This window comes from Channa argus, chromosome 13, assembly GCF_033026475.1.
Source record: "Channa argus isolate prfri chromosome 13, Channa argus male v1.0, whole genome shotgun sequence".
NCBI lineage: Eukaryota > Metazoa > Chordata > Actinopteri > Anabantiformes > Channidae > Channa > Channa argus.
The window spans coordinates 19,045,570-19,072,825 of NC_090209.1; the positions used below are offsets into that span (position 1 = coordinate 19,045,570).

The 27,256-nt window shown below is 37.7% G+C and overlaps 1 protein-coding gene across 4 annotated transcripts; it reads right to left on the reverse strand.

The window, feature by feature from the left end:
• Nucleotides 1–463: 463 nt before the first annotated feature.
• LOC137139545 (oxysterol-binding protein-related protein 2-like) lies at nt 464–25,298 on the reverse strand. Of its 4 annotated transcripts, none has more exons than XM_067526942.1 (14): nt 25,185–25,298; nt 14,577–14,803; nt 11,153–11,279; nt 9,820–9,895; nt 9,486–9,620; nt 8,637–8,734; nt 8,356–8,538; nt 8,149–8,256; nt 7,284–7,373; nt 6,882–6,999; nt 6,417–6,539; nt 5,788–5,911; nt 5,364–5,454; nt 464–4,982 (listed from the first exon to the last, which is right to left on the reverse strand). In XM_067526942.1, the coding sequence occupies exons 2-14, from the start codon at nt 14,611–14,613 to the stop codon at nt 4,880–4,882; spliced, it is 1,413 nt and encodes a 470-aa protein (XP_067383043.1). In that variant the 5' UTR covers nt 14,614–14,803; nt 25,185–25,298; the 3' UTR covers nt 464–4,879. The 4 variants fall into 4 exon arrangements, with proteins under 4 accessions (XP_067383043.1, XP_067383045.1, XP_067383046.1 ...); XM_067526944.1 differs by lacking the exon at nt 25,185–25,298 and adding an exon at nt 16,412–16,556; XM_067526945.1 differs by lacking the exon at nt 25,185–25,298 and adding an exon at nt 15,489–15,512.
• Between the last annotated feature and the right edge of the window lie 1,958 nt (nt 25,299–27,256).

Sequence of the window (27,256 nt, forward strand, 5' to 3'; positions counted from 1 at the left end):
TTGATGCCACATCAAGTTTACTGCTTTTTACCAAAGTCATACCAGTCAAAGAATGAGAGATCAGCAGGGACGAGAAGGCTGGTTACCTAAAGTGGATGCATTTGTTGTTATTCATCATCACATTTCTGTCAGCACTTCCAACTTTAAAACCTTTTAAGGGCTTTTTTAAAAGACCTGTAAACATTCTTTTTCAAACAAAAAAAAAATAATAATTAAAAAATGGTGTTTTGACTTAAAATGTCGTATCTCTCATTCAAATACAGCCTCTAAGAACGCCATCGTATCTCTGGCATCCACTCGAGTCAGCCATTTTATAATTGCAGTTACTCAAAAGACCATGATCCCCCTCACTCAGTATTCACCAAATTACAGGGGGGACTATTGACTAACTTTAGCCATTACAATGCACAGTGTTTCCAACATTCAATTTATTAAAAAAAAAAAAAAAAAAAGCGAGACGTGGTCATCAACTGAAATTAAATTTATTAGTAGACATTTCCCCTGTTAATCTACCAAGCTGTCCACAGTACAGTCCCCCACCTCAAAATAAAACATCTGGTACAATGTTTTCACCAAAAAAACTGTTTAAATACTATAAAAATAAATCAATTGCACAAAATAATAGGCCATTTTGCTTGTGATTACCTGTGTGCAACACTTGTACACGTCCATAACAGAACATCGACAACCACATCATACAGTCCAAGAGCAGGAGAGTAAAATTGAACAGAGGACATTTTTTTAGAAAGAACTAACAGCAAACGCAACAGGAAAAAAAAGACAAAAAAACTTAGACCTAGTGAGAGTGTTAGTCTTATAACTGCACCTGCACTGATGAGTGTGACCTTTCCATATGTTTACTAGCCTCAATATACCAGCTGCAAATTAATTAGATTTCCTACAGTAGCATCTGAATAGTGTTGATTTCACCTTTCTGTGCCAGTGCAACATGAGTAGTGTGTGTAGAATACATTTCTTTTTAGTTTCGTTTTAATAATAGACTAAAAAAATAATTTGTGCATAAAAATAAGTGGGTTATGGATTTGTCTGGTGAATTTAAGCAGCCATAAAAACAGGAAAAAAAAGAATTATCCCAGTGCGTCTACTAACATACTGTGCTGGCTAGTAAATCTGACAGATGTAATGGCCACAGTCAAACATACAAGTGATAAGCTGGTGAATGGTGTTCACATGAAACAGTTCACAATTAGATAGTTCTCTATAAAACACTTCATGATTCATGTTTAAGTGAAAGGCAAAAATTCAGAGTTACATAAGAAAAGACGGGGAGAAAAAAAAAGTCTGATAACTGAGATCTTCCATAAAGTCTCAAAGTCATAAATAATACACATGAATTTTAAAAGAAGAGGAACGAGAATGAAAAAAAGGAGAGAGACCAATTCAGGCAGTAAGCATAACATGAAAACATGGACACGAAATAAAAAGTGAGCAAAGATGTGATACAAGGCTGGTTGTAGTGGCAGGTAATTCAATAATTAGAAATATATCAAAATAAACTAAGATGTTATCATCTTAGTTTATTTTGATATAGCCATATAGCCATCACTTTTTGAACTCAGCAGCACAGAGGCTGCAAGTGTGTGTGTGTGTGTGTGTGTGTGTGTTTTGTGTTCAGGAACGTAAAGCTAGTACAATAACAGAACAGACCTTCTTTTCATGTCCAGATTGCAATGAGTCAAAATAAAACACGGCTCCTAATTGCACTGACGAAAATATGATTTCTGAATATCTGGTATTTAAACGGTGCCAAATTCACATAAATATTTTTGAAAATCTCATACATTCTTGTCAGGGAACTGAGACAAGAATCTAAATTAATTTAGCTTTGTATTTCGATTTGTTATTTCGGACAAAAAATGTTCATGTGTTGAACAAAAACTGCAATCAGTGCAAAAAGGTCTGCGAGTAACATGTGTAATAAAGGATGATTAAGAGTAATGAAAGATGAACACAACTGTCTGCTTAATCAAGAGTAATGAAAGGGATTTTTAATTTCATTTATGCCTGGATCTCAATTTTTATCTGAAGCTGAGGAGCATGAAGAAATGTCCCAAGGAGAACAATGTTTGAAAAGTTTTTTTTGAAAATCTGTTCATAAAAATACTAAATCTCCATGAATATTTAATCAAAGTAAAGACCGATCTGTCCAAGCCATTCCTGTCTATTCACTTACAGCAAATGTTTTTGTCCAGCTTGACTTTGATCTTACACCACAGTTAGATTTATGCTGCTCAGGTGGAATGAAAGGCAAAATCCTGACAAGTCATCCATGTCAAAAATATCACGCACTATATTTATGCAATATTCAAAATGTGGAAAGACGGCGCATGCACAGGATGTCCCGTCAAGAACATCCACGATACCAAATGCAACCAGCTGTGTTCCACTCAGTCAGCCTGAGAGCTGTAGACAGTCCTGATCACGAGCACCACCTTCTTTAACACCGTGATCCGTTTTAGTTGAAGACATGGACAGATTATGATTAAGTGCACATACATGTAGAAACTGAAAAAGACATTTTGAGCTAATGTTACTTTTTTATGAGTTTTTTTTATGTCTCTGGAGTCGCTTCACATTTCTTTATGTTCATTTGGTCTCTTTGTAGTCTGCTTCTATTAATTCTCATTTTGCATCTCTTTGTGTTTTTCTCCAATTTGAGGTTGTTTTGCAGCCGCTTGGGTTTATGAATGAACAGGCCCAGGTGGCCCGTTCATCCAGCTGCTACCATCCAGTTCGGCCGGACAGCAGAGTATCTAATGCTTAATGTTACGTTATACTACACTGACAGGAATAATGTTTCAACTTTTAATCATGCTATAACTACTGTGAGTAAATAATTATGTAAACCTTGCATGTTCACATTGCCAAATTCGCGTCATTCACACAGCAAATCCACTCTCTCCTGTAGTTAATATGGCTTTAAATGTCTGTATATAATTTTACACTCATTCACACCATAATTGTCCATGTCTGCAGATTTTGTTACGGGTACATTTACACTGTGATTTTAGGTTTCCTCACTGTAACTCAGTTTAAAACATAAATATTGCATCTAATCTGAAAATTAATCATCTACTGTAAATGTCAAAACCATAGAACCATAACAGGGTTAACTATCTAACTAACTAACTAACTAGGTGAGGATGACCCATAAGCCCTGGCCATCAGATAGAATTTGATAATAATCACAGGTGACTTCTTCTTTCTGATCATGCAGGTTAAAGACCAGAGATTTACTCACTAATATAAAAATGTATGAAACAGATTCAGAAATCAAATTGTGAAGATGTTTACACGTCAGTAAACCTAAACGGCTGAGAAAACTATGACACTGCACCTTTGCACAATAGATTCAGTGTTTTTTTTTTTCAAAGCTGTATTTTGACCAATTTGGTTAAAGTTTAATTTCCTAAAGTTTAGTTTAGTTTAATTTCCTTTAACATAGAAACATTCAAGTAACACAAGAACTATTACTGGTTAAAGGAATCAGGGGTGGGAAACTGATCCCGTTCTGTATCCAGTGAAAATTCCTATGAGTAAAAAGTTGCTAGTAAACACAACTGCACAATTAACATTTGTTCATAACACTGAAATAAAGACAAGATGTCAACCAGCTGTTTAGCTCAAACATGTTGGATTGGTGGATCATGTTCTCGCCACAAACAAAACTCTCCAGAGTTTATTGGGACCAGACCTGGGCCCCATCACATAAAGAGTTTCAGCGTGGTTGTATTGGAACTGTGAACTGCACAATGGGGAAAAAAAACAACTTAAGGACTAAAGGAGGTAGGTGTGAAAACGACCTTAAACTCTGGATCAAAACTCCAGCTGCTTTACTTTTTCTTTTAGAATAACCCACACGGTGTGTCTGCACATTAGGAGTACTTTGTCCTGGAAGGACCACCCTCAGCTATTCTTACAGATACAGCGAAGCTATATGTGAAGAGAACTCGAGTTACATTTAGTGAGAATCACAGAAGGTTTCACATAAGCTCCACATTCCACTCTGCTGTAAAGGTGTCTTGATTGATTTCAATGAATAAACCTTATGTAGAAGGTTAATGGGAAAATAACAGTGGTCACCAAATGTTGTATATGACACATGGACAGCTCATGCTTACATTTGATTTGTCGTGACCGATAAAACCAACATAATTTCTTTATAATTCTTTCCTTAAATTGTACTATGTCATCTATAATTAATCTGAAGCATTTGAATCTCTAAATGTTTCCAAGACAAAAAAAAAAAAAAGAAGGAAAAAGAAAATGGTATAATGCATATCCATCTTCAGTCAAAGGAGCATTCACATCCCTGATTTCCCCAATTGACTGGGTGTCTATCCTTGTCCATAAATCCATCACTTCATGTTGTGTTTACTTGTTAATGAGACATGATTATTTTAAATATTGCCGTCCAGAAGGTTGGCCGGCAGTTCCTTAGAGAGTTTGATTGTGAAGACGTTAAACATTCAGACTGGATCTGTGAGTTTGTGGGCTGTACTGTGCCACCTCTCAGCCAGCGCGACTGGTCTGGAACAAAACGGGTATTGTGCTCTACAACTATGCTGAGGCAGAGTCGGGGGTGCTCCCTGGCCATCGAGTGACAAAGATCACACACCATGATGAGAATAAGACTGTGGTGAAGATGTTGAAGACTCAACGTGGAGCAGGTCACTGTTTGAGAGAGAAGCAACTGGTCTTTCCAATGTTTGCCGAGTGTGTTGGTCGATGAGAAAGAAGATGATGAAGCCGTGAGATGAAGATGGGAGTAAAGGCGGATTCTTAACAATTCTCTCCCACATGAGGGAGGCAGATCACTGCATGTTACAGAGGAGGAAGAGGAGGTGGATGAAGGCTTTCAGTAGATATCAGGCAGGTCTTGGTAGTTCCTACTGAAGTAGCCGCCACTGTAGATCCAGTCCTGGGAGCTAGTGTAGGGATTGGTGCCCTGCTGGAACCACCTGAAAGACAAACACACACATCATATCTGCAGGGGTTTGCCGTTTTACTTTTTTTTTTCCTTCATATTTGTAGTTCTCAATATTAGTTTGTAATGTAAATAACATTTGAACTAACTCTGTTCTTGTTTCTTTACAGTGTAACTGTGTTTAAGTGTGGTTTGTTTGTTTGTTTCCATCTTTGTCAAAAAAAATAAATTATTCAAATTCAATTAAGACCTTTCTCGACAGGCAATGACTATTTTGATGTGACACGATAGAAGTAGAAGTCTTTTTTGCTGGGTAATGGTTTGTTTGCAGCTTTTCTCAGGTTACCTAATGTTGTACTGTATGTGTAAGTAAATGAGGTCACTATGCATGTTTTCACATATACAGGTTTCCTACCGAGTAGACCACTCCTCATCATTCTTGGCTCTCTCTTTTCTGGCAGCTCGCTGTTTCTCCTCTAGTCTCTCCTTCTCTATGCTGGCCTGATCTGAAAAACAAGGATTGTGTCATTTTGATTGAGGAGGACATAAAAAACATTAAGGCTGAAACACACTTTCAATTTTAAGTCAGTAAAAGTTTCCATGATGCAGTGATACAACATTCCAGCAGGTGGCAGCATTGTCTTCTTACTGATCTTCAGTCCCACTGGAACTTATTAATACATCGGGTTTCCATGTTGATGATTTGGCTTCACAAATGCAGCATTACTGACGAATATACTCAATATCAGCCTACAAAAACTCTCCAGGACTGTGTTAGCCAACAAGTTAGTGTAGGTTTAAGCAAATAAGAGATAAAATACTGATAAGACTCAAATTACCCATGTCACCATTCTCCATGGCTCTGATGTCAGGCCTGAAGCGACAGTCTGTAGGGGCCAGGTTGGCCTCCATCCCTGGCTCCAGCTCATTGAGAGACATTGCAAAGTTGGTAAAGTTGTACATCTGAAGAAGGAATAGATGGAATTAGCAATGTTGAGTGTGTGGATCATCTGTGTACTGTGGTTCATACATGTATGCATCATCATACAATATAAAACCCTGCTAAAAGTCCAAAACAACTATTAGTTTGTACTGCAGTAATCATATCCCTCTACCACAGCTCAGGAGAACACAAGAGAGAAAAAACTGTAACTTTAAGTAATTCAAAATTAAGGGAGCTCAGTGCAAATGATGAACTTTCATATGTGTCTGAGATTTTGAGGTTTATGTTTTAGATGGAACGGGGTCTGTAAACCGTGGCCCTCATTTCTTACAGCGTAGCAGTATTCTAGATGGAAATATTCACGGACACTGGGAAAGCAAGAAAACTTTCAATGACCAAGAGTCCTTTTCATCTGCATCCCGATAACCAAAGACAAAGGAGAACCCTATTTTGAAACAACTCTTAATGGCACTGGATAACTTGTATAAAATGTGATTTCCACGTGTGTGTATTTTATTAATATACCACTGCAGAGTGTGCTGGTCTGGAGTCTATCCTCCACAGCAGAGTGCTCCCTGGAATGACAGAGACGGTCTCCTGGACTTCAGGCATGTCGTCCGCATCGCTCTCGGCTCCTTCGGGCTCCTCCTGTAAAAGAAGCCACACCGTAGTTTAAACTCACCTTACATTAAATGGGCAGCATAACTGCCATTGTAAGTACATAGTTCTCATCTATATTGTTGACTGTGTCACAACTTCTATGGCTTCAAAGAGGAAACCAACGCTACACACATTGTGTGGATATTATACAAATTATTTCGCCCAATAGACATAAATACAGTAGCTAACAGCAACATATACAGGCCTGTCGCTTTACCTGCATCTGTTCACCAACAAGAGAAGAATAATAAAGTAGAACAAACAAAACAGTGATTTTAAGAATGCAGGTGTAATTAAAAACAAAAGAAATCTCAAAACAGATGTTCTCACATTTTTCTGTTTCTTGTTCTCTTTTTTCTCTGATTTCTTGTGGGTTTCATAGGCTTGAGGGTCGACACTCCACATGCACTCGGTCCATTTCCCATAAATGACACAGCACTTCTTTTTACTGGACAGAGAGACAAGACACAGAAGGGAGAAGAGGAAGTGAAAGAAGAATGGGAGGAAGAGGAACCAAACAAGAAATCAAGTGAGTTAAAAAGCAAGAAAGGACAATAAGTAGAGAAGAAAGTGGAAGCAATGTGGGGAAGAAAAATGAAAAAATGACCAAAAGCGAGACAACTCAAGAAAATGGAACAGGGAAAGTAGAAGCAAGTGGTAAATCAGAAGGAAAAATTAATTTGGTTAATGTAACACTTTTTAAGAACATTAAATTATAGAAATTGTTCATACTTTTTGTCCTGGATGTATCCCTCCACTTTGTGCAGCTCTTTTCCAAACATGCCACAGGGCTTGAAATTCAACACACATTTGTCACCAGTGCTGCAGGAGGAAAGAGAAGAAACCGTTAACATCTCCTCACTTTTGTGAATTGTGTTGAAGACAAAAACTACATTTAAGCACGAATTCCTCAGTAGTGGAATTTTACTAATTACTTAGAAAGAACGACACCTTTGGGGTGATGACCGATTGCGAGTCTGAAGCCAGACTGACTGAACACTAATGCATAAAGGATCATGTCAGGTCAATCTTTCCCTCTTTTCCATGTGACGCACACATCCAATCAGTTCAACCCCATCAACTCAGTAACAGCAAACTGCACAACTGTGCTTCAAGGCTCCTGGTGTGAATCTGTGCAAGTGTGTGGATTTGACTCACGAGCTCAATAAGTATGTCATAAGCACTGCTGAGCTTCTGATGTTAAATAAAAGCTTTAAAAATTACCATTTGCTAATTCAAGTTAAAAATAAACATTGAAATCTACTTCTGTTTTTGCACTGCTGGTCAGACAAAACAACAATTTACAGATGTCACCCTGTCTTTTTAGAAACTTCCCCATTGTGACCGAATAATCATCAAGTTACCCAATTAAAACAAAAACGATAGTCATGGCCTTGGATATGTAGTATTTATTATTTTTATTACTGTAAATTAAGACAGTATGTCTGTACGTCAAATTATGTTAACAAACTAAGAAGTTGCGATGGCCTCTGCTTTCATTGTGATCCATTTTAACATTTAATCTGCTCATTACAGAAAAAACAAATTGCACCATCAATGACGACAACACCCACGTACGTTTGTATTGTTTACATACCTGTGGTTGACTATTTCCACAGTGCCATACTGCTCTATCCATAGTTTACCAAGAATGATATTGTGTACACAGCAGTACGGGTTGCTCCATGTGTACGCCTCGCTGTGACTGGAGAAAGATAGGAACAGAAGAAAAAAGGAGGCTTATCTTGGATCACCGATTAGTAATAAGAACACACACTTTCATCAGCCTTCCTGTCGCACTCACTTGAGTAGCTCTAGTGTGATCGTCCCTTTGGGCTCTGCCTCAACACTCTTACCCCAGAACTTGAGTTTAGGGTAGATGGAGCCGTGGAAGACAAAATCCCCTGTCAGGCTCTCCGCATGGAAGGCGCTGACTGGGGGATGATGGGATACCTGCTCTGATACCAGGCGGAAACCTTGATCCTCTCTGTATAAAGCAGAGTAACAAGAGAATAAATTTACTGTTGAACCCGATGACCTTAACAACAGGTGTGTGTGTGTGTGTGCGTGTGTGTGTGTTTGTACCTGGTGAGTTCATAAGTCTCTCCCAGCAGAGGGTTGAAGGGTTTTCCAGTTCTGTCCCACTGAGACGCAACTGCTGACACAGCAAAAGCAGCTACTGCCTAAAGACAATTACAGACCATATTAATGTTTGTGACATGACAAACTTTATGCATGTGTTTTTCTTTTTACATGACTCCTGCTGTTCAAATATGAATTTTCTGGAGCTGGACTATTACACGAGCCTATTAGAGTTTTTTAGTGTGTGTGTGTGGGCTGGATAGATTCATCAGCTTTTTGAGGTATATCAATATTTTCCACCGAGGTTTAGGAAGAAAGAATACACTTTATATTAATATAGTTTGATGCGTTCAGTAACCCTCCCTCATCATTCCTTTCTCATCACACTCTCCGCGACATGCTGCAACACTCCACCCACAACATCTCCTGTAAAATGTAACGACTCACAGAGCCAGTTTCCACTGGTTAGTTCCCTTGGTAGATTTCTCCTAGATAACGGCAATTTCTCTGCTGATTTCTTTGCCACAGCCAGTTCTCTAATTGGCTTTTTTACAACATGATAAATGGCTGTAGGGCCAGCAGCAGAATTAAAGGATGAATGAAAGTCACCTGAAGTCTAAGTTGTCTTAGTTACTGTGGATTTAAATTGTGAAAATAAAGGACTAAATGAGGTTTTGTAAAAAGTCACTAGCATAAACTTTTAAAGTTGAACTAAATAAGACTTTACAGTTGGGCTTGGACTTGCAACTGAACACTTAACCTGTTGCGTAGAAAATACCAAAATATATATATCACCAGTGCCATTAAGCCAAAAAATACAAAGATAAAAATTTTTGTCCATTAATCTCTGACCTGCATGCGTTCTATTGAGTCGGACAGCGAGCAGGCTCTGTTGATGAGGTAAGTGTGTTCCATGTATTCTGTGATTCTCTGCAGGAAGCTTAGAGGCTCATTGAAGGCAATGGGCATGGTGATCTTGGACAGTTCCTGTAGAAAAAATAAAATAAATACATCACGTTTGTATTTTAGATTTCACTTTAGCCGTCAGGAGCTGTCGTTCCTAATTCCTCTTTGGATTTAATAAAAAGGGCAGAACACACAGGTTACAAATTAAAGGCAAAAACCTGTCTCTCTCGCTCTCTCCCCCCTTCACTGCAATATCTGTGTGTACGAAAGTTTCGCTCACCAGTCCAATGCATTTCTTCAGGATACTCCAGACACTGATAGTGTTTCTGGAAAACATGGGCGCAGGTAACGACGTCCTGAAATGAAAGAAAAACTTCAATGACTGTGGGTTGATGAGAATGCACAAACATGTAGGTATTTTCATAGACTAATATTTTCACCCACAATAACTACTTCCTTTACAATAAAATACACACCACTGCTTTCTTTAACTTCCTGGTCTTCCATCACTCGTCTTTGGCATCCAAACAAAAATGTACCAACACATAATAAAGCAAACCATTCTGTTCCATCATGCCTGCCGTCACTATCGCTGCCATGCATATCAGTACCAACAGTATCTGACCTGTCAGTCAGAATGAAAACAAAGTTGTGGATAGACTGTGCAGATATGTTAGTAGGACAGGAGATGAAAACATGCTACATGCAGACTACAAAGGTATGGCTAGGCGCTAGGAGCTAGGGGAGAAAGCAAGGAGCCACTCAACCATAATTTGAGGTGTTGTCTTTATGATTGCAGAGCAACCGAACACATCTGTTCACATGAAATAGATCAGCCAAAGGCCGTTCTGTATGAGCCAAGGTCAGCCCGCACTCTCGGCAATGGAAGGGCCTCCTAACTTTTTCTTACCAAGTCTTGAGACAACAGGTCACACTGTACAAAAAGCCTGAGTGTAAAACTCCTGTTATTTATCAGGTTATCAGGTTTTAATTTTAATGAAAGGCAGTGTTACTCTCTGAGAACCTGACACTTCTTGCATTCTGTGATGAACATATTATATACACACTGTGACAAAGCTGGACCACCAGGCATAGAAGATTGTTACAAGGAAGTGAGGATAAAGCTCCTACAACATCAAAACACCTAAACAACAAGATTACAGTAAATCTTTGTGGGCTAACAAGAATTGTTATATCAGCTTTGTGTTTTTGTCCATCCATCCATCATCTTAACCACTTATCCTGTGAAGGGTTGTAGGGTGCTTGAGTTAATCCCAGCTGCCATTTGATCAACAGTGGGGTACCCCCTAAATAAGTCACCAAGTCTCAGGGTTGAGACAGAGAAATGCCAGACAACCATTCACATGCAAATGCACACCTATGGGCAATTTTGAGCCTCCAGTTAACCTGTGTCTTTGGGACAACTTTAAAATTCATTTTATAGTTGTATTTTCCAGCTGTGAGGTGGCAGCACTAACCCTCCACCATCATACTGCCCTGAACCAGTGCATTGCACAGGTTATGGTTATTGTTTCTTTAGAAAAGACATATTGCAGCCTAACGTACAAATCCACACACTGAGAATGGAATGTGGAGCGGGAATGCAGCACTACCTGTGTTTCTTGATGCCATTCTCTTTAGGCACTGATCCATTGTTCTTCTGACTGGTGCTGTCAAACACCAGTGCGTCTTTGAAACTCGCTTCCGATAGCCCTTCATAAGACTCATCTGAATCCAAGCCTGTGGGATACAAAATGTGACACAGGGTTAGAGTTACATAAACTGGAATACCAGTTTATTCACCAGTGCATAAAAAAAGTATCTGCAAGTTAAGCAGGAAGCAAAGTTAAAATCAAGACACATGCAGCTCTATTACATTGATGGCAGTCGGTTTTGAGTCAAATATTAATGTGCTGTTTTGCATCAGTAACTTCTTGTTCATTTTGACTAGCAAATTTTATTGACTGCCTGAAACAGTTTACACTGAGTGACATCTTCCCTGACACAGCAGTGTCTTTAAAACCTCATATGTATATTTTAATTTATGGTCATGATCTTAAAGTTAAGATACAATACATGTTAGGGTAAATATTGGTAAATTGCATAAATTACTGATATGCAGTCACATAAAAGAATTGGATCTTAAGTATATCAGTTACAGTTTTCATACTGTGTGGATAACATATTTTTTCAGATGAAGAGTAAATGAAAGTATTATGGTATCAAAAGAAAATGAGAAAAAAAAACAAAAAAAACAACAGGTACATAAAAACAAGTCAGGGCAAAATTCTGATGTCGTCTTGCAAGACTTGCCAGATGTCCTCATTACAAAACCACATTCGCACGTCTTGAAACCAGTCTTAAAAAGAACTGTATGAACTGGCAGGTTTTCAGTCAGTGTAGTGCTGTAAATATTTTGGTCGATTCAGTATATTTTCTGTTGTAACAGTACAGGGCCCAATAGTAGCAGTAGCCTTGCATGTCACTGAGTAAGACTTACCTGTAGCTCTGTGTGGGAATATGTGTTAGTGTTGAACTAATCGTAAACCTGGGCAGTAGCCAGAATACGAACATGGCATGTGAGCATTTGTGGCGCTGTAGGGTGGAGATAAGGTTTGGTCTAGGTTGGGCCTTAACAGCAGCTTAAAATAGACCAAATGGTTTGTTATTCAATGAAAGCGCCCACTCATCTTCCAGTATTATCTCAAAAGGTAGAAGGTGTGTATAATTACAATATTTATATTCACATTAGAGTAACACAATGAAGGGGTAAGGTACAAAAGGTTTAGGGATCAACATTAATGGGGGATCAGCAATAATTTACAGTGCCTTACAAAAGTCTTCACACCCCCGGAAATGTTCAACATTTTGTCACGTTATAACCACAAATGTAAATGAAATGAAAATGATAAATGGTTTTGAATGTTTTTTAACTAATAAATATCTGAAAAGTGTGGCATGCATTTGTATTCAGCCCCCCTGACTCCATACTATGTAGAACCACCTTCTGCTGCAATTACAGCTGCAAGTCTTTTGCGGTATGTCTCTACCAGCTTTGCAAATCTAGAGAATAAAACTTTGGCCCATTCTTCTTTGCAAAATAGCTCAAGCTCAGTCAGACTGGGTGGAGAGCATCTGAGAGCAGTCATTTTCAAGTCTTACCACTAATTTGTTTTGTTCAGTCTGTCCACAGGACAACTGTGGACAGATGCTCCCACCTGAGCTGTGGATCTCTGCAGCTCCTCCACAGCTACCATGGGCCTCTTGATTGTTTCTCGGATTAATATAATGGGATATGGGATTTTTTTTTATAACCTAGCTGCTGCTTTAAACCTCTCCACAACTTTATCCCTGACCTGCCTACTGTGTTCCTTGGACTTCATGGTGCTGTTTGCACCACTAATGTTCTCTGAGGGCTTTACAGAACAGCTGTATTTATACTAATACTGTATTTATTCACTTCACAGTTATGCACCACTTTGCATTGGTCTATCACATGAAATCCCAATAAAATACATTTATGGTTGTGGTTGTAATGTGACAAAATGTAAAAACGTTCAAGGGGTATGAATATTTATGCAAGGGAGTGGACATACTCTATAAATATATACAACACTAAATCATTTTATATAACATAAAACAAGCTGAATGCTGCCTGATGCTGATTACTCATGTACTAATGAATAATACATCTGCCCTGGTCTGCATCTGTCTCAGATTAGTAAGATGATCATAATGATGACACAAAGACAGACAGAAGCACGCACACCAACACAAACACTTACATCTTCTGTTTATCACTGTACGGATATAACAACATCCAAAAGTGAAAACAGTGACTGTGTGTCGGAGTGGAGATTTACAATCAGCAGTGAAGGGTACAAAAATAATGATGCTGCAAATTGTTAACAGTGAACAACACCCTGCTCTGTCGTGCTCTTCAACCTTTGTCCCTTCAGTTCCAAAACAAAGATAAGGATGCAGGGCTCTTAAAAAAAAAAAAAAAGTATAAAGTCTCAGTAAAGTAACACCTCTCGTGCAAAAAAAGTTATTATTACTGTGGAAGGACACTAAACACATGCAAAACATTGCAGTGAGTCAAAGCATGTCTGTGAGAATTTGCTTTCCTCACTGTAATCATATCTAGCTGATCCATGTTATCAGTCTCTTCATTACAACATTAGCAAGTGTGGCATCCTACATAAGAGGACTACTAATGTCCACAGTAGCAGAAATCCCACTTGAAATAAACTTTATACTATTTATCCTGTTGTGGATATTTTAGCGCAATGATCCCACGATGGTGGAACGAGCTACCAACCTCTGCACGCTCAGCAGACTCTCTCCCAATATTCAAAAAACTGCTGAAAACAGAACTCTTCCGCATCTTCCTATGAACTTAAACCTATTTTTTTTTTAAATAAAAATAAATCCTTTCTGCTTTGTCTCGCACTTGCATGTCATGAACTGTGAACAGTTTTCTGGTAGGACTTTACTTTGATGTTTTCTCCTTAACTTAGATTCTTGCTGCCTTGTACCTCACTTGTATGTCGCTTTGGATAAAAGCATCTGCTAAATGACTAAATGTAAATATTACTAATCATGATCCGGAAGACGGGCAACCTTTGAATTATTGAACTAAACTTCAGACTTGGGCAGAATAGGTTCCAATAGACGCTATTATGCTCCTACATTTTGATGGCCACCTAATTAGGATGGATAGCCTCTTACAGTGTCCCCTGGTAACACAATTACAAATGACACAATTTTATGAAGATTCCTACTTACTGCATGGAAACAAGTGATGAATACCAGGCAGACCCAAAAATCAGGGAGAATATAAAATTGAATTTTGTAATTCAGAAAAATATAAAAGCCTACGAAATTATTTTTGTCAAAGATCTTTAGACCACATGCCAATTATTTTTATCGAGATATAAATAAAAAAAAAAAAAAATCAAATTTACTAACATACATACATACATACATAACTTACTAACTAACATACAAAAACACGCTCTCCCAATGAGCACCCACCTGTGACGGCGTCATAGAACTCATCCTCATTGCTCATCTTCTAGAGTCAAACACACCAGTCTTTTAGGACAGATGTTCAACTTCTAGCGCATGTTCCTTTTAGTGGAGGCCCTTTGCAGTTCCTCTGGAGGAAGACCTGTCGATCAAGGCTATCTGGAGTGTCACCACAGCAAAAGCACAACGTTCAATATCCAGGAAGTGTCCCACGCAGCCTGATGACGATCACACTGACCACAGAGGAAGCAGCAGATGTTAGTCAGAGCAAGTCAGGTGCAAGAGCACAGGTGAACTCTTCAAAGTACAAAGTACAAAGTATTGTTTCTTAGGCTTCACTGATTAAAGCAAAACCGTGACCTGTAAAGAGGGGGAAAAAAAATACGTTTTGGGTTCAATTGTAGACTGGGGAGGGCCCCCCCCCCCAAAAAAAGCAGAGACTCATTCACAACTACCCAGGCTACCAGCTGAGAACAAGCTTGTCTCTCACGGACCAGTGAATGCAAACAAAGTTTTCTAGTCTTGTAGTTACATAATCTGGACCACTGTCACAGGCGTTCTTGGTCTTTCTTACAATATGTTTAGTTAAAAGTTTCAAACTCTCGGGTTTGAATCACCATTGATTCACAAATTCCAACTTCAATATATTTATATTCAAGTTTTTATAAGACAATCATCATTATGAATCTAAAATGAAATCAGGGCAGTAATTTGAGGCTCAAAATCACTATAGACGCACAAATGCCTAAAAATCTTGTTTGGCCTAAGTGATGTACAGTGTCTCTAGTTTGTGAACCCATTACAATCTTCTCTATTTAAGCATAAACGGGCCAATGACTTGAAGCATGATTTGCTTATAATGAAAAAATTAAACAAGACATTAAACTTGCAATTATTTATTGTGGCAAATTAGCCCACCTTAAGAATAACAGCCAAGGAACCAACCAAGCCAAGTTCAACCCCTCAGCACTTCATGCAGGTTGAAGGGATGCCTAAAAGGTTAATGGGTTCAGTATGTCAATTAGGCACAAATACTCAAAAAGCTTTGTAAAGGATAGTTGGCTGGCTCATTGTTTGGCTCTGCGCACTTCGCTGCATTTATCAATGTCATACAGAATATGCTGCATGATGACATGTAAGTTCAGTTATTGAAATGAAATTCCATTTTCTTCACAGTGGCAGCCCACAAATACAACAAATGCTGACTTACAGTGAATCATCATTTCGAGTAGTGGGTCACTTCGAGGACGACACCATGACAGCAGAAAATTTTGTCTTTAATTTTGGAGAAGTACATTTCAATTAAGTTTTGTACAGTTTTTTTTTTTTAAATCTTAAATTACACAAGTTACATGAGCGGTGTGTGGATAGCAGTTATTGAAAAACAAAAATGTCCGGAAAAAAAATTAAAAAATGCAACTATTCTCTGTAATACTCATTCTCAATTGTTTAATTTGATCACCAAAAATGTATAGTTTTCGATAATTTATGATAAAGTAAAGCATCAAATTCTCACATTTGAGAAAATACAATCAGTAACTATGTGAGAAGCTTATTTTCTTCACTAATCTAAAACTCTGTGCATTTTATTTTGGGAAAGTTTTTACTCAGCATCTTTACTTTTCATATTCCTTTCACTACAGTTTTATTGTCCAGCACAAATCAAATCGTTTCCTTGTGTTTGTCCAATACTAAGACATACTTAACAATTTTGAGGCTGACCTCTTTCCTCTTGACTGTCTACAGCTATGTAGCCAGGGTAAAACTCTTCATGGAACAATTACTCATTAGTCAATATCAGTGAACATTATCCGTTTCAGTATTACACAAGTTTTACCAACCTGCAGTATAATTAAATCCCATCAAACATCTCATTCCTTCTAGTTAACGAAGTGATGAATCTGGGGGAAACAGGATCTCTCTTTCCCTTGCTCACGCTGCCCTTTTCCATACAGTGAAAGGCTTTTACCTTTGCCAGAGAGAGGTAACGCCTTCAGCACACAAGTGAACTTTGTCCTGTGCATCCAAAATCGATGAGGTGGACACAATGGTATTAAGCAGTTCTAACAATTAATTTAATATCCAACCTTGCTTGTTTTTTGTAGTTAGTGGGCTCCTATAAATCTATGACATGCTTTATGTGCTAATAAAATAATAGCATCTACTATGTGACAAACACAGTGTACACTATTATAACATCCATCAACCTGAAAGAAAGCAACCCCACCTTAAAGGGAGCTGTCTTATCAGCAAAGGATATCCAGATAATCTACACAATAAAAGCTGATCATTTCTGTAGCCGTATAACTATTGTAGATAAACCAGAGGGCTCCCAAAAATTTTAGATTCAAAGTTCACCATGGGATGTATTGATCCAAATAATTTAGCTTTCAAAAGTAGGTCAGCTTTCCCAAAACTACAGCCGTTCTGTGCGAGTGGCACTATATATGTTATGCATATTTCTGCTCAACACTGCTTTAGTACTTTATGTTTTACTCATGGTCTAAAAACATGTCAGCAGAGACTCACTACCACCAAAACACAAAAAGCTAAATGTTCTAGCCTTCCACATGGGACTTTGGAGAGTCTTTGTGAAAACAGTCAAGCAGCTGCTGCTGCTGCAGGCAATCCTGTATGCCTGTTTGGGAAATTTTGCAATTGCATGGTTTATTACACATTCAACATTTTGGTCATCACAAAAGGGCATTACAACACCACTGCTAATGTGGGATCATTAGTCCTATTAAAAATAATGATGCTTTACTAAACCTTTCTTGAAATTCTCAGAAACAGGAAGCACTACTGCTGAAATCATCAATACCAGGAACTGCTAACACTGCAACAATATCTCTATTCACTATAATTTACCAAGACTGCAGCTATTGGTTGTTTTATCGAGTAATCCATTAATTAATTGAGTAATCTGAATGATTTGCTTACTGAAGAGCAATACTCAATATATAAATGAAAAAATAAAACAGGTCTTGTAAAAGAAGCAATTAATTTCATTTTAGAAAAATCTACTTTTGCTTAAATTGCAGGCATTAGAGATTTACAGATTGAGCAGCCTACAATAAAATGAAAAATACATCAGAACAATTTTATATGGATGCCCAAACAGAAGCCAATAAAGAGTCTGGGGTAGCCAGGTGCCCCTGTTGGTTGCTTCATCCTGAAAAAAATGTGTTGTGTGACAATGATCATCATTGATGCAAAGCACAGTGAAATGTATATAGTTATATGAAATAAACAAAGCTTTGATGCAAAGAATCCTTGGATTACATTTTTTAATACTCATGTAATACTAGTGTTTTGTAATTGGAATTGTTTTAGTCCTGTAACTTACCTTACTTAACTTACTTAAGTGTCTAAGATATCTTAACCTAATCTCATAGCATACAGCAAGTAGTTACTGTACATGAGCAAAAACCAAGCTGTGTGCTAAGCAACATCCTCAGGTCCCTGCGGTAAGCACAACACTGACTCAAACTTCAGGTGTGCCTTGGATGATCTTAGTTTACAACCCATTAGAGCCGGGCCCACTGTTGATAAGAAAATTTCTTCTGATTATGTTGTGACGCTTGAGAAAAACTATGACTAACAGTGGTTGAACCACAGGCCACAGGCTGTACTTGGCCTTTTTAGATTCTACAAAGTTTCTGTTCCATCAAAGTGCTTTTGAAGCACAGATGAAGAGGCAGCATGGCAACCTGAGTGAATCCTAATTCCAATTATTCCACTGAATGCTATAGTCTTACTTATTAGAGTTAACATTTTATATCTTCCTCTTTGAATCGCACACCAGCATCAGCAGCTACAGATAGAAGTAAAATAATGGGTTTCTGTATGCATGACGTGAATCCCTATACCATTCAGTTTTTAATTTACTCACGTCAGTATTCCATAACTGCAGTGACAAAATAAGTAAACTCACAGGGATGAGGAGGCAAAGCTCTGCGATTGGCTGCAACAGGATCTCGGATCATATCACTCTCTCTGTCCTGGAAGCCTGTGAGCTGTTACGCAACCACGACAGACATGGCACCATACACACACTACAAACACACCCCTCCATATTTGGACTCTAGCTTATCACAGATAGCCCCAATCAGAAACTCGCTCATTGCATTTGCTATATACAGATATGGGAAAACACATGTAATGGATATTTTAGGTCAGGTGTAGAGATAAAGTAAAGAAAAAGAAAAATGCACCACACTTTGGTGAGGTTTTCATTTTTCTTATGGTTTCCTGCACATAATTTAATGCTGAATTTAAACATTAGTTAACATTGTTAATTCTATCATTGTTTTCCGACATTCAAGGTAGTAATTAATAAATCAGTCAAGAACAAAGTAAGGATGCTAAAAAAGCATGTTGCTATTTTAATATAAGAGCAAAATAAACAAAACTGTGCCACACTGCACTGGTAAAACATTTTACAATTTGTTGGAAGTAATAACAGAAAACAGTTTGGATTGGCAGCTTGCTGGAGTTTTAAATAGTTTTTTAAGGAATTGGAATAGAATGTCACCTTTAGTTGTAAGGGTTTCCAACACATTCTAGTCATTCTAGTAACAAGTAGCCATCTGTGAAATTAATATAGTCATAACTGTATGTATGTAAGCATGTTAGCATCCTAAAACATTATCATGGCCTCCAATCTACAACATTTTAGAAACTTCATGAAACTCGAGCCTCACTTACAAATTTTGCCTTCTGCCAAACTCTCCAGTAACTAACAATCTATTAATTGAAATGCCAGTTAAAGACAGACCTACCAACGTGTCTATTCCATCCATTAGGATAGTGTACCGCCTCTAGCCTAGCAACATCTTTCTGTGATATCCTCCAAGTGACAAAAACATTTTAAGTCACAGGGACAAAGAAGAACAGAACACATGTTGCCATGTGAGACAGAGCCTAGTACAGAACAATGGTAGAGTGTGAGCGTACACACATACACACACACCTACTTTAACAGGTGATACACCTCTGCAGACCATGAAATACATAGCACAAGTCCATTTTACACAAGCACTCAAGATAAATTCTCAGAGTGGGGACTGTGTAACAGACCATACAACCAACAACAAAAATGTTTGTGTAAAGCGGGAGCATACAATAAAGGAAATAACTAAATTGACAGAGCAAAGCGGAGGGGCCCTTTGAGTTCAGTAACGTGTATCACCTGAACAGAATCCTAACTGGCCAGACCAGTTGCTTCTCTGAGGGAAAAACTGAAACTTTTCCAGAGCTGGATTTATTTCAGGGGCCACCCAAACCTATCCACAAATTGACACAATTTCATTCAATTTCAACTGTCAAAATGTGAAAATGTTGAACTGCTCTTTGATGATCAACTTCCTTGAAATTAGTTTCCTGTCTCAGCAAACATGTCTGTGCACAATCTCTTCACTTTTCATTCAACTGTTATAATTTCCTGTACTGCAGATTTTGATCTAAAAAGCCATGTGACTAGGTTATAGCTATAGCTAGAAGATTAAGGTTCATATGAAAATAATTGGGTTTTGGTCTATCAGTCCAAAAGAAGGAGGGAGGTTGTGAATGCAGGGTAAGAGGCAACGTGGAGAACAAACAACCAAGACAAGCCACTGTGTCAAAGTTTAATACACAAAGCAGCATTTTGCTGTGGGTGCAGTCTGTGCACTAATTTGTGCAAAGACTAAGAGGGCCAGGACTCTAAACTGCTGGGGATATGAGTGTTTTAGGGAATGTGTCCCTGGCAAAGACACTTGTCTGTAAATTAAAATCAAAAACATTTCCCAGTAACTGGTGCAGTTAAACCTGTTTAAGGGGTCTGTTATTTTTTACAACCCTGCTTTCTATTACAGATATTCTGTAAGAGTTTCCACACTAAAATACTATTGCAGATTTTGTGCGAAACACTTTTCAGATTGTGTCTGTGGCCTGAGGCCATTTGAATGTAACAAACAACTATTAGTGGAGTTATCTATCTCCAAGTTTTGTTGTCTTGTATTTTAATAATGGCTGAAGAAAATACCTCAGTACAGTCACTCACTGTCCAGGACCACAAGTGTTGAAAAGATTCCCCAAAAAAATCAGATTTGCCATTGTCACATCATAATCATTTCAAATCATATTACAAATGTGTAATAGGAAATATTATGTCCAATTTATGTGCCTGTATTCCTCATTCTGAACGAAAAAACATCCTGACCATGTGGGGATGAATGAATGGATGGATGGAAAAATTAATAAGCAAACAAACAAACAAATTAATGACACCAAACAACTCAAAACTGTATCTTAGCAAAAACTAAGGTTAGCTTATCTCTAGCCATTTTTCATCTGCTTATTCTTTAAAAATCACCTAAATTACATCAGGGGTGCTTAAGGAAAAGGAAATGCAGCCTAGGTAAAGTAGAAATCACAAAACCATTTTCAAGGGAGAGTTTAAACCATCAGTCATAATTGACTTTCTATTAGTATGAAACATAATGGGTACATAATTTGTAATATTATTGAGTTTTACCAAATCCTGAAATTATAGAGCCATTTTTTTCTTTTTTCAAAAGACAGGTGTAAGATTAGTTAATAGAGCAGATTATCTGGCACCAACTGATAAACAGTTTAGTGTTTGATTTATACTGTATGCATTTTCAAATATCCCCAATATGAAACTCCTTAACTTTAATCCTTAACTTTATACTGCAATTGACTCTGACATGTTTCACTTGATATGAGATATATGGCATTTCCAACTCAATTTATAATCAACAATTACTTCCAAAGTTTAATTTCAATCAGTTTTCAATTTCTGTGTCATTTTCTATAGGTCCACAATACAGATTTATTTTACGATTTCCAAAAATTAAATACATAGTTTTACTGTCATATTATTTTCTCTTATTTATTTTTAATATAAATGAAATTTGTAATGTTTCCAGATGGAGTTTGAAAATTTCAAGTTACAAGTTGTTTGATAGGAATAAATGATCCCGAAATGTACATTAAAAAACTATATGCAATTCGGGTCCTTCACCAAGTAAAAACAATAGAGCGAGACCTAGTTTTCCAAACAGTGCTAGTCCTTCCATAATAATTTTTGCAGTGCATCTTTACAGCTAACCTCTATGAAGAGATCCACAGGAAAGAGGTCAAAGTGACTTTGTGTCTCTGATTAAATTCCTGTCCTCTTCATGGTCTTCCTGCTAGAACTGAGTGAGACCTCTCTGAGAACACAAGTGTCACAGTCTGAGCAGAATGCTGAACACAGAATCTCTTTCACACACACATAAAATTCCATTCAGCAGAGTGTGAGTCAGCCTGTTTTCAGCGATACCTAATAAGAAGTTAAACCTGCTGGGATGGGCCTTACTTTCACACAGGTTTACCGACAGTAAGCCTGCTCAGCATCTTGACTTAAAACCTCTCTTTAGGTGTCCACCCTTAAATGTAAACATGTTGATACTCCAAGCAAAAAAGCAAGCTTTGTGATTAGCATTGTTCATGACTATGCTGGCGAGGTTCCAATGAAAAATCTGGTTTAGCTTGATTGTCACCTCTGTGTGAAGAGGTTCAGATGGTTTTGGTGAATGTAAACTGTGTGTAACAGTGGATGTATAACGAAATATCTGATTTAACCCGTTGATTGCTTTAGATGCTTCTTTACTTTGTTGTCTACTGTTATTGACATTACTGTGCTCATCTTAACCTTGCAGATTGTGTTTGCAAGTTTTATTTTCACTATCAGTGAATTCTACTGAAACAGGAAACATGGAGAGAACATACACAAACCGAGGTGATCAATCACATTTCTTGCAGTCTGTGTATGGTCCCACTATAGCCATAAAATGTAGGCCTCTAAATAATGCACTGAAAGAAGAGCACATTATATAATGTATCTGCTGGAGACATACATTACCTATGACCATTAGTCAATCACAGCAAAGCAAAACAATACAATAGAAGTGTATAATTCTTTATCATAAATTATACATACAGTATTGTTTCTCTGTTGCCTGGATGGTTGCCTAGACTAGCATTAATTCAAACTTTGCTTTATCCCCATGTGGTAACCAACACACAGCAGCTAAGAGGCACAAAATGAAAAAAGCAACTGTGCAATAGCAAAAGTGAGCAACAATCTTTAAAAAGTAAAAGTGGCTATTAAAATCTATTCAAAGCTTCACACAACACTTGATTGTACACTATAGACAAAATGGGGCTGAATATATTTTTTCATATCTGATTCACACTCTATTACTTTATGTTTAGCAGCCCATGGTAGAAGAGTCAAAAGCTACAACTTGAGTGATAAGATCACTAATTTGTGTTTCAACTGGTGTTACACTTCCTTTAGTGTGTGTTGGTCCTATTACTAATGCAACACTACTCTCTGCTGTGTTGAAACCTGGCTTTTAGGACATGCCTTGCAAAATATCTTTCCTGTTCTCCTAAATTAAACCACAGGCTTCAACAATACTTACAGTATAACTGAAATATCCTCTGAGATGTTATTAAAAAAGAAAACTGAAATATGCATCCATTAAATTAAAAAAAATCTAGTTTACTACGCATAACTTCCTCACTCTGCTGTGATGAGGAAGGCAGTCAGACAATGCACTGAAATGCTCCTTCATATAGAGACCATCATCATAACAACTAACTAAGGGGGTGATTAATGAAACTTGGGAAGGAAGATCAAACTAAACTATTAGTCCAGGTTGTGGAGATAGAGTTTGTGTGTGTGTGTTTGTGTGTGTGTGTGTGTGTGTGTGTGTGTGTGTGTGTGTGTGTGTGTGTGTGTGTGTGTGTGTGTGTGTGTGTGTGTGTGTGTGTGTGTGTGTGTGTGTTACGTATGTATATTCCTTAAATATAATTTGGACAACTAAAAAATGTTAATATTACTTAACTACTAGGACTGGAATTTCTTTTACATCATTAAATCTTGATCAGTGTTTTTTTTTTTTTTTAAAAGTACAATAGCCTACAAACTTCTATTAAACTTTCATTGGTCCTACTAATTTAGTTCTCCAACTAACATTGTTATTGAATACATACACATTTTATACATATTGCATCTTAACTTGAGTCTTGTAATAATAGCTATAACAGAAATATGGTTTAAGTTTAATTATGCAATTACCTATGGACTGCCTAAATCATTTGCTTTGGTATAACCACAACCGTTAAAATGTATAAATATGAAGGAAAATTTCTGTAAAGCACAGGGCTTATTTAATCAATGCATTCATCATAGTCTCAGTTTAGTCCCCGATTGATCAGAACTGAAGCTTCCAGATGAGCTATAGAGTTTCATACTTCTACCTGCATTTAAATGCGTGGAAGAGCAGGCCAACCCTAGTGGGACATTACGCCATACATTCAACATTATGTCATATAAGGAACAAAGGTGTTTGCTTTCCCTCAGCTCTGCAGCCAGTTTCGTTGAGAGTACAGATAAGTATCACCATTAATAAGCAGTTTTAGTATTAAAATTAGTATTAATTCAATCTTATCACCACCCATCCCTACTGACATTAAATACTTATTTATCTACAAAACATACATAGGCAATTTCCTGTTCCTGTTCCTAACAAATAATATCTCAGTATTTGTTGCTTGAATTGAAAGAATTTCTCTGCGTTAGTGTCTCGTTTGAAACAATGTTCTCAGTTGAGTCCACAAGAACATATTGGTATATCTGCATCTAAACAGACTTACAGTGGTTGTGTGAGCACTTACTTTCCGGCATCATCAGCACAATGTCTGCCTCTAAGGGACATCTGAGAGAGCAGATAAACAGCCTGCTGTGTCAGTGCAAACTCTGATGTCAATGACCTACAGTGCACCATCCTCAAAAGACAAAGCCTTGTTTAGTCTGTCCTGTGAGTCAGATGTAAATGGTGATGGATGTAATAAGAAGCCAAAAAAGCAGGGAACATTCCCACTGTTTCTTAAGAAACCTAGCGTTAAAAGCGACGGGACGTAACCTTATCATACACCTAGCCGCGAATCGAGCGTGAGCATTTGGTTAGTAACCCAGGTGTTCTTTACCAAATCCTTCTACGGTCCACGTAACGGTAGTCTAAACAGATTTGAACTGTGATAACAGTGTCATACATGATAACTTGCAAGTATTGCATGAGACCAAATCGTAATAGTTTAGAGTGGTATAAATATAAGTGTCGTGCTGTGTGTTGATAGTGAAATATTAACTGCCAACAACGTCCAACTAGCTCCATAATTGCCATCCTAAATAAACTAACGTTACCGTCAACTATTTGTTGCTAACATTAGCGCATACAGTTAGCTTGCCAAAATAGAAACTTAACTCATCTCGACAACAATTCTGAAGGCCAACTGGATAATTAAATAAGCACATGGCTGTAACATTACTGCTTGGCCCTAAAAACAACTCAGCGAGCTGACAGCTCCACTCAGACCGATCACCAGGGCGCGTTATGACAGCTAGCATCACCAACGTTAGCAGGCAGGCTACAAAAAAAAGGTGGCTAACTAGCGTACTTAACCAGCTTTCTTATGCACAAACGGTGAAACAAATGTTGCAGCCCTAAAAAACAATAGATGACCATAAAAACAGCAGTAGAATCTGTGTCGTCTTACCTCAGCGGTGTGCGCAGGGTGAATGTTTTGACAAGTCCAGCGAGATGGGCAGGAATATACTGGGTAGCCTTGGAATGACACAGAAGCGGAAGTCGCTGGCAGAGAGGGTATGATTAGATCAAGACGGACACGGCCCACAGCCAATCAGGTGTAAACATGGTCTTTTGGACCAATAAGAATACAAGTTGAATGGCGGAGCTGCATAATGGATCTTTGAAATTTGATCCTTGAAATTACAGTGCTGTTTTGGAGATTGCCTGACTTATGTTGCATTTTTTGGAAGTAAATATAAAGTTGTGACTATATTCATGACTTAGACACCTGTTTGATATCACAAATATTTTTAAGCTATTTCTTTTTAATAATGATATTGCATGTTTATAGGTTCATCAGAAAGTCATGTGCACTGTGGTTTGCTATAAAGCACCAAACCCTGAAGGGTTCATTGTCTGCATATCCTGTCATTGTCTTTTTAGGTAGATTAACTAAAAATGATGAGTGAAATTTGAATTTATATTGTTTTACTTTGGAGTGTTCCATGTCTGACTATGATAGTGATGATGATAATGATGAAAAAGGATTACCAAAAATTATGGAGGATGGCGTTTATAGTACAGAATATAACGTTTTGCAATTTTACATCCTGATCATGTTGTTTTCTGGATGTCTGAACACAGCAATAGATGACGTTTAATGGTTTTTATACACTCATTAGCCACTTTATCAAGTCGTCCTTGCTAGTACCAGGTTGGACCAGCGTTTGCACAGCCACCTTAATTCTCAAGAAAACATCCCACACAATATTACACCATCAACAACCTAACTAGTGATACAATAAAGGATGAATTCATGCTTTATGTTGCTATGCCATATTTTGTATCACCATCTAAATGTTGCAGCAGAAATTAAGACTCATCAGACCAATCCTCTGTTTGGTGAGCCCTTGCAAATTGTAGCCTCAGTTTTGTGCTTTTGGCTGACAGGAGTGGCACTCAGTGTGGCCTTTTGCCTTTGTAAGCCACACCTGCTGCAAGGTGCTTTGTGTTGACAGATGTTCTTCTACATACCTCAGTTATAAGAGATGGCCACGCATAAAAATCCCAGTAGATCAGTAGTTTCTGAAATACTCAGACCATGCCATATTCAGTGTCACTTACTGTAAATCACCTTGACCATGTCTACATACCAAAATATGTTGAGTTTGCTGCCAAATTATTGGCTTATTAGATATTTGCCTGGACTAGCAAATGAACATTTGTACCTAATAAATTGACTGGTTAATGTACTTAGCTGTGAGGTTGCTCTTGAAACTGCAGATAATACTGTCCAGCGCTGTATGAGCAAACAAAGTTTATGCAGACATTAACTTGATATAACACTTGACCTTTGAATAGTTGGTGTTCATTTCAAGTTCTGTTTTTAAGACATCAGGACTGTATTATCTCTCTCATCAATAATGTAGCTATCCAGTCATTGATATGCTTGATACAGCTGGCTGTATGCTTAGAATTGATGCTGTGCACAGTATTTCTAGTACAGTCTTTGTATATTTAAAAAAGACAACAACAATGGCAATACATTTTAACTGGGTAGTTAAACGGTGGGAGTCATCTTATTTGTTATTTTTGATATTGGTCTACATAGAACCAAAAATTATATTAAAAAAAAGATAAGAAAAATACAAATGCTTTACAAATGTGACAGTCACACAGTTTGAGTGATAATTTCAATGAAGCATTGTAACAGTGTAGTTCTACAAATGTAGACAGCATTTTAAAATAAAACTTATTGAGCTAACTTTTCTCTTTCTAAAATGTAACAATTTAAATGTTTACACACAGAATAGTAATGTGATGGACCTGAAAACACATTGTGCTGACCTTCACCTTTTGGCCTTCCCTGCACCTGCCTACCAGCTTGCACACCCTACCCTCTGTCAACTCTTATAACTGCACTTTCCTTCTCTGCCTCTTTTTCTCTTCCCATCAATCTCTACACTTTGCTCTCTCTGTCTCTGACTCTCTGTCTCTGACTCTCCCTCTCTGACTCTCACTCTCATTTCCTCTCTCCCC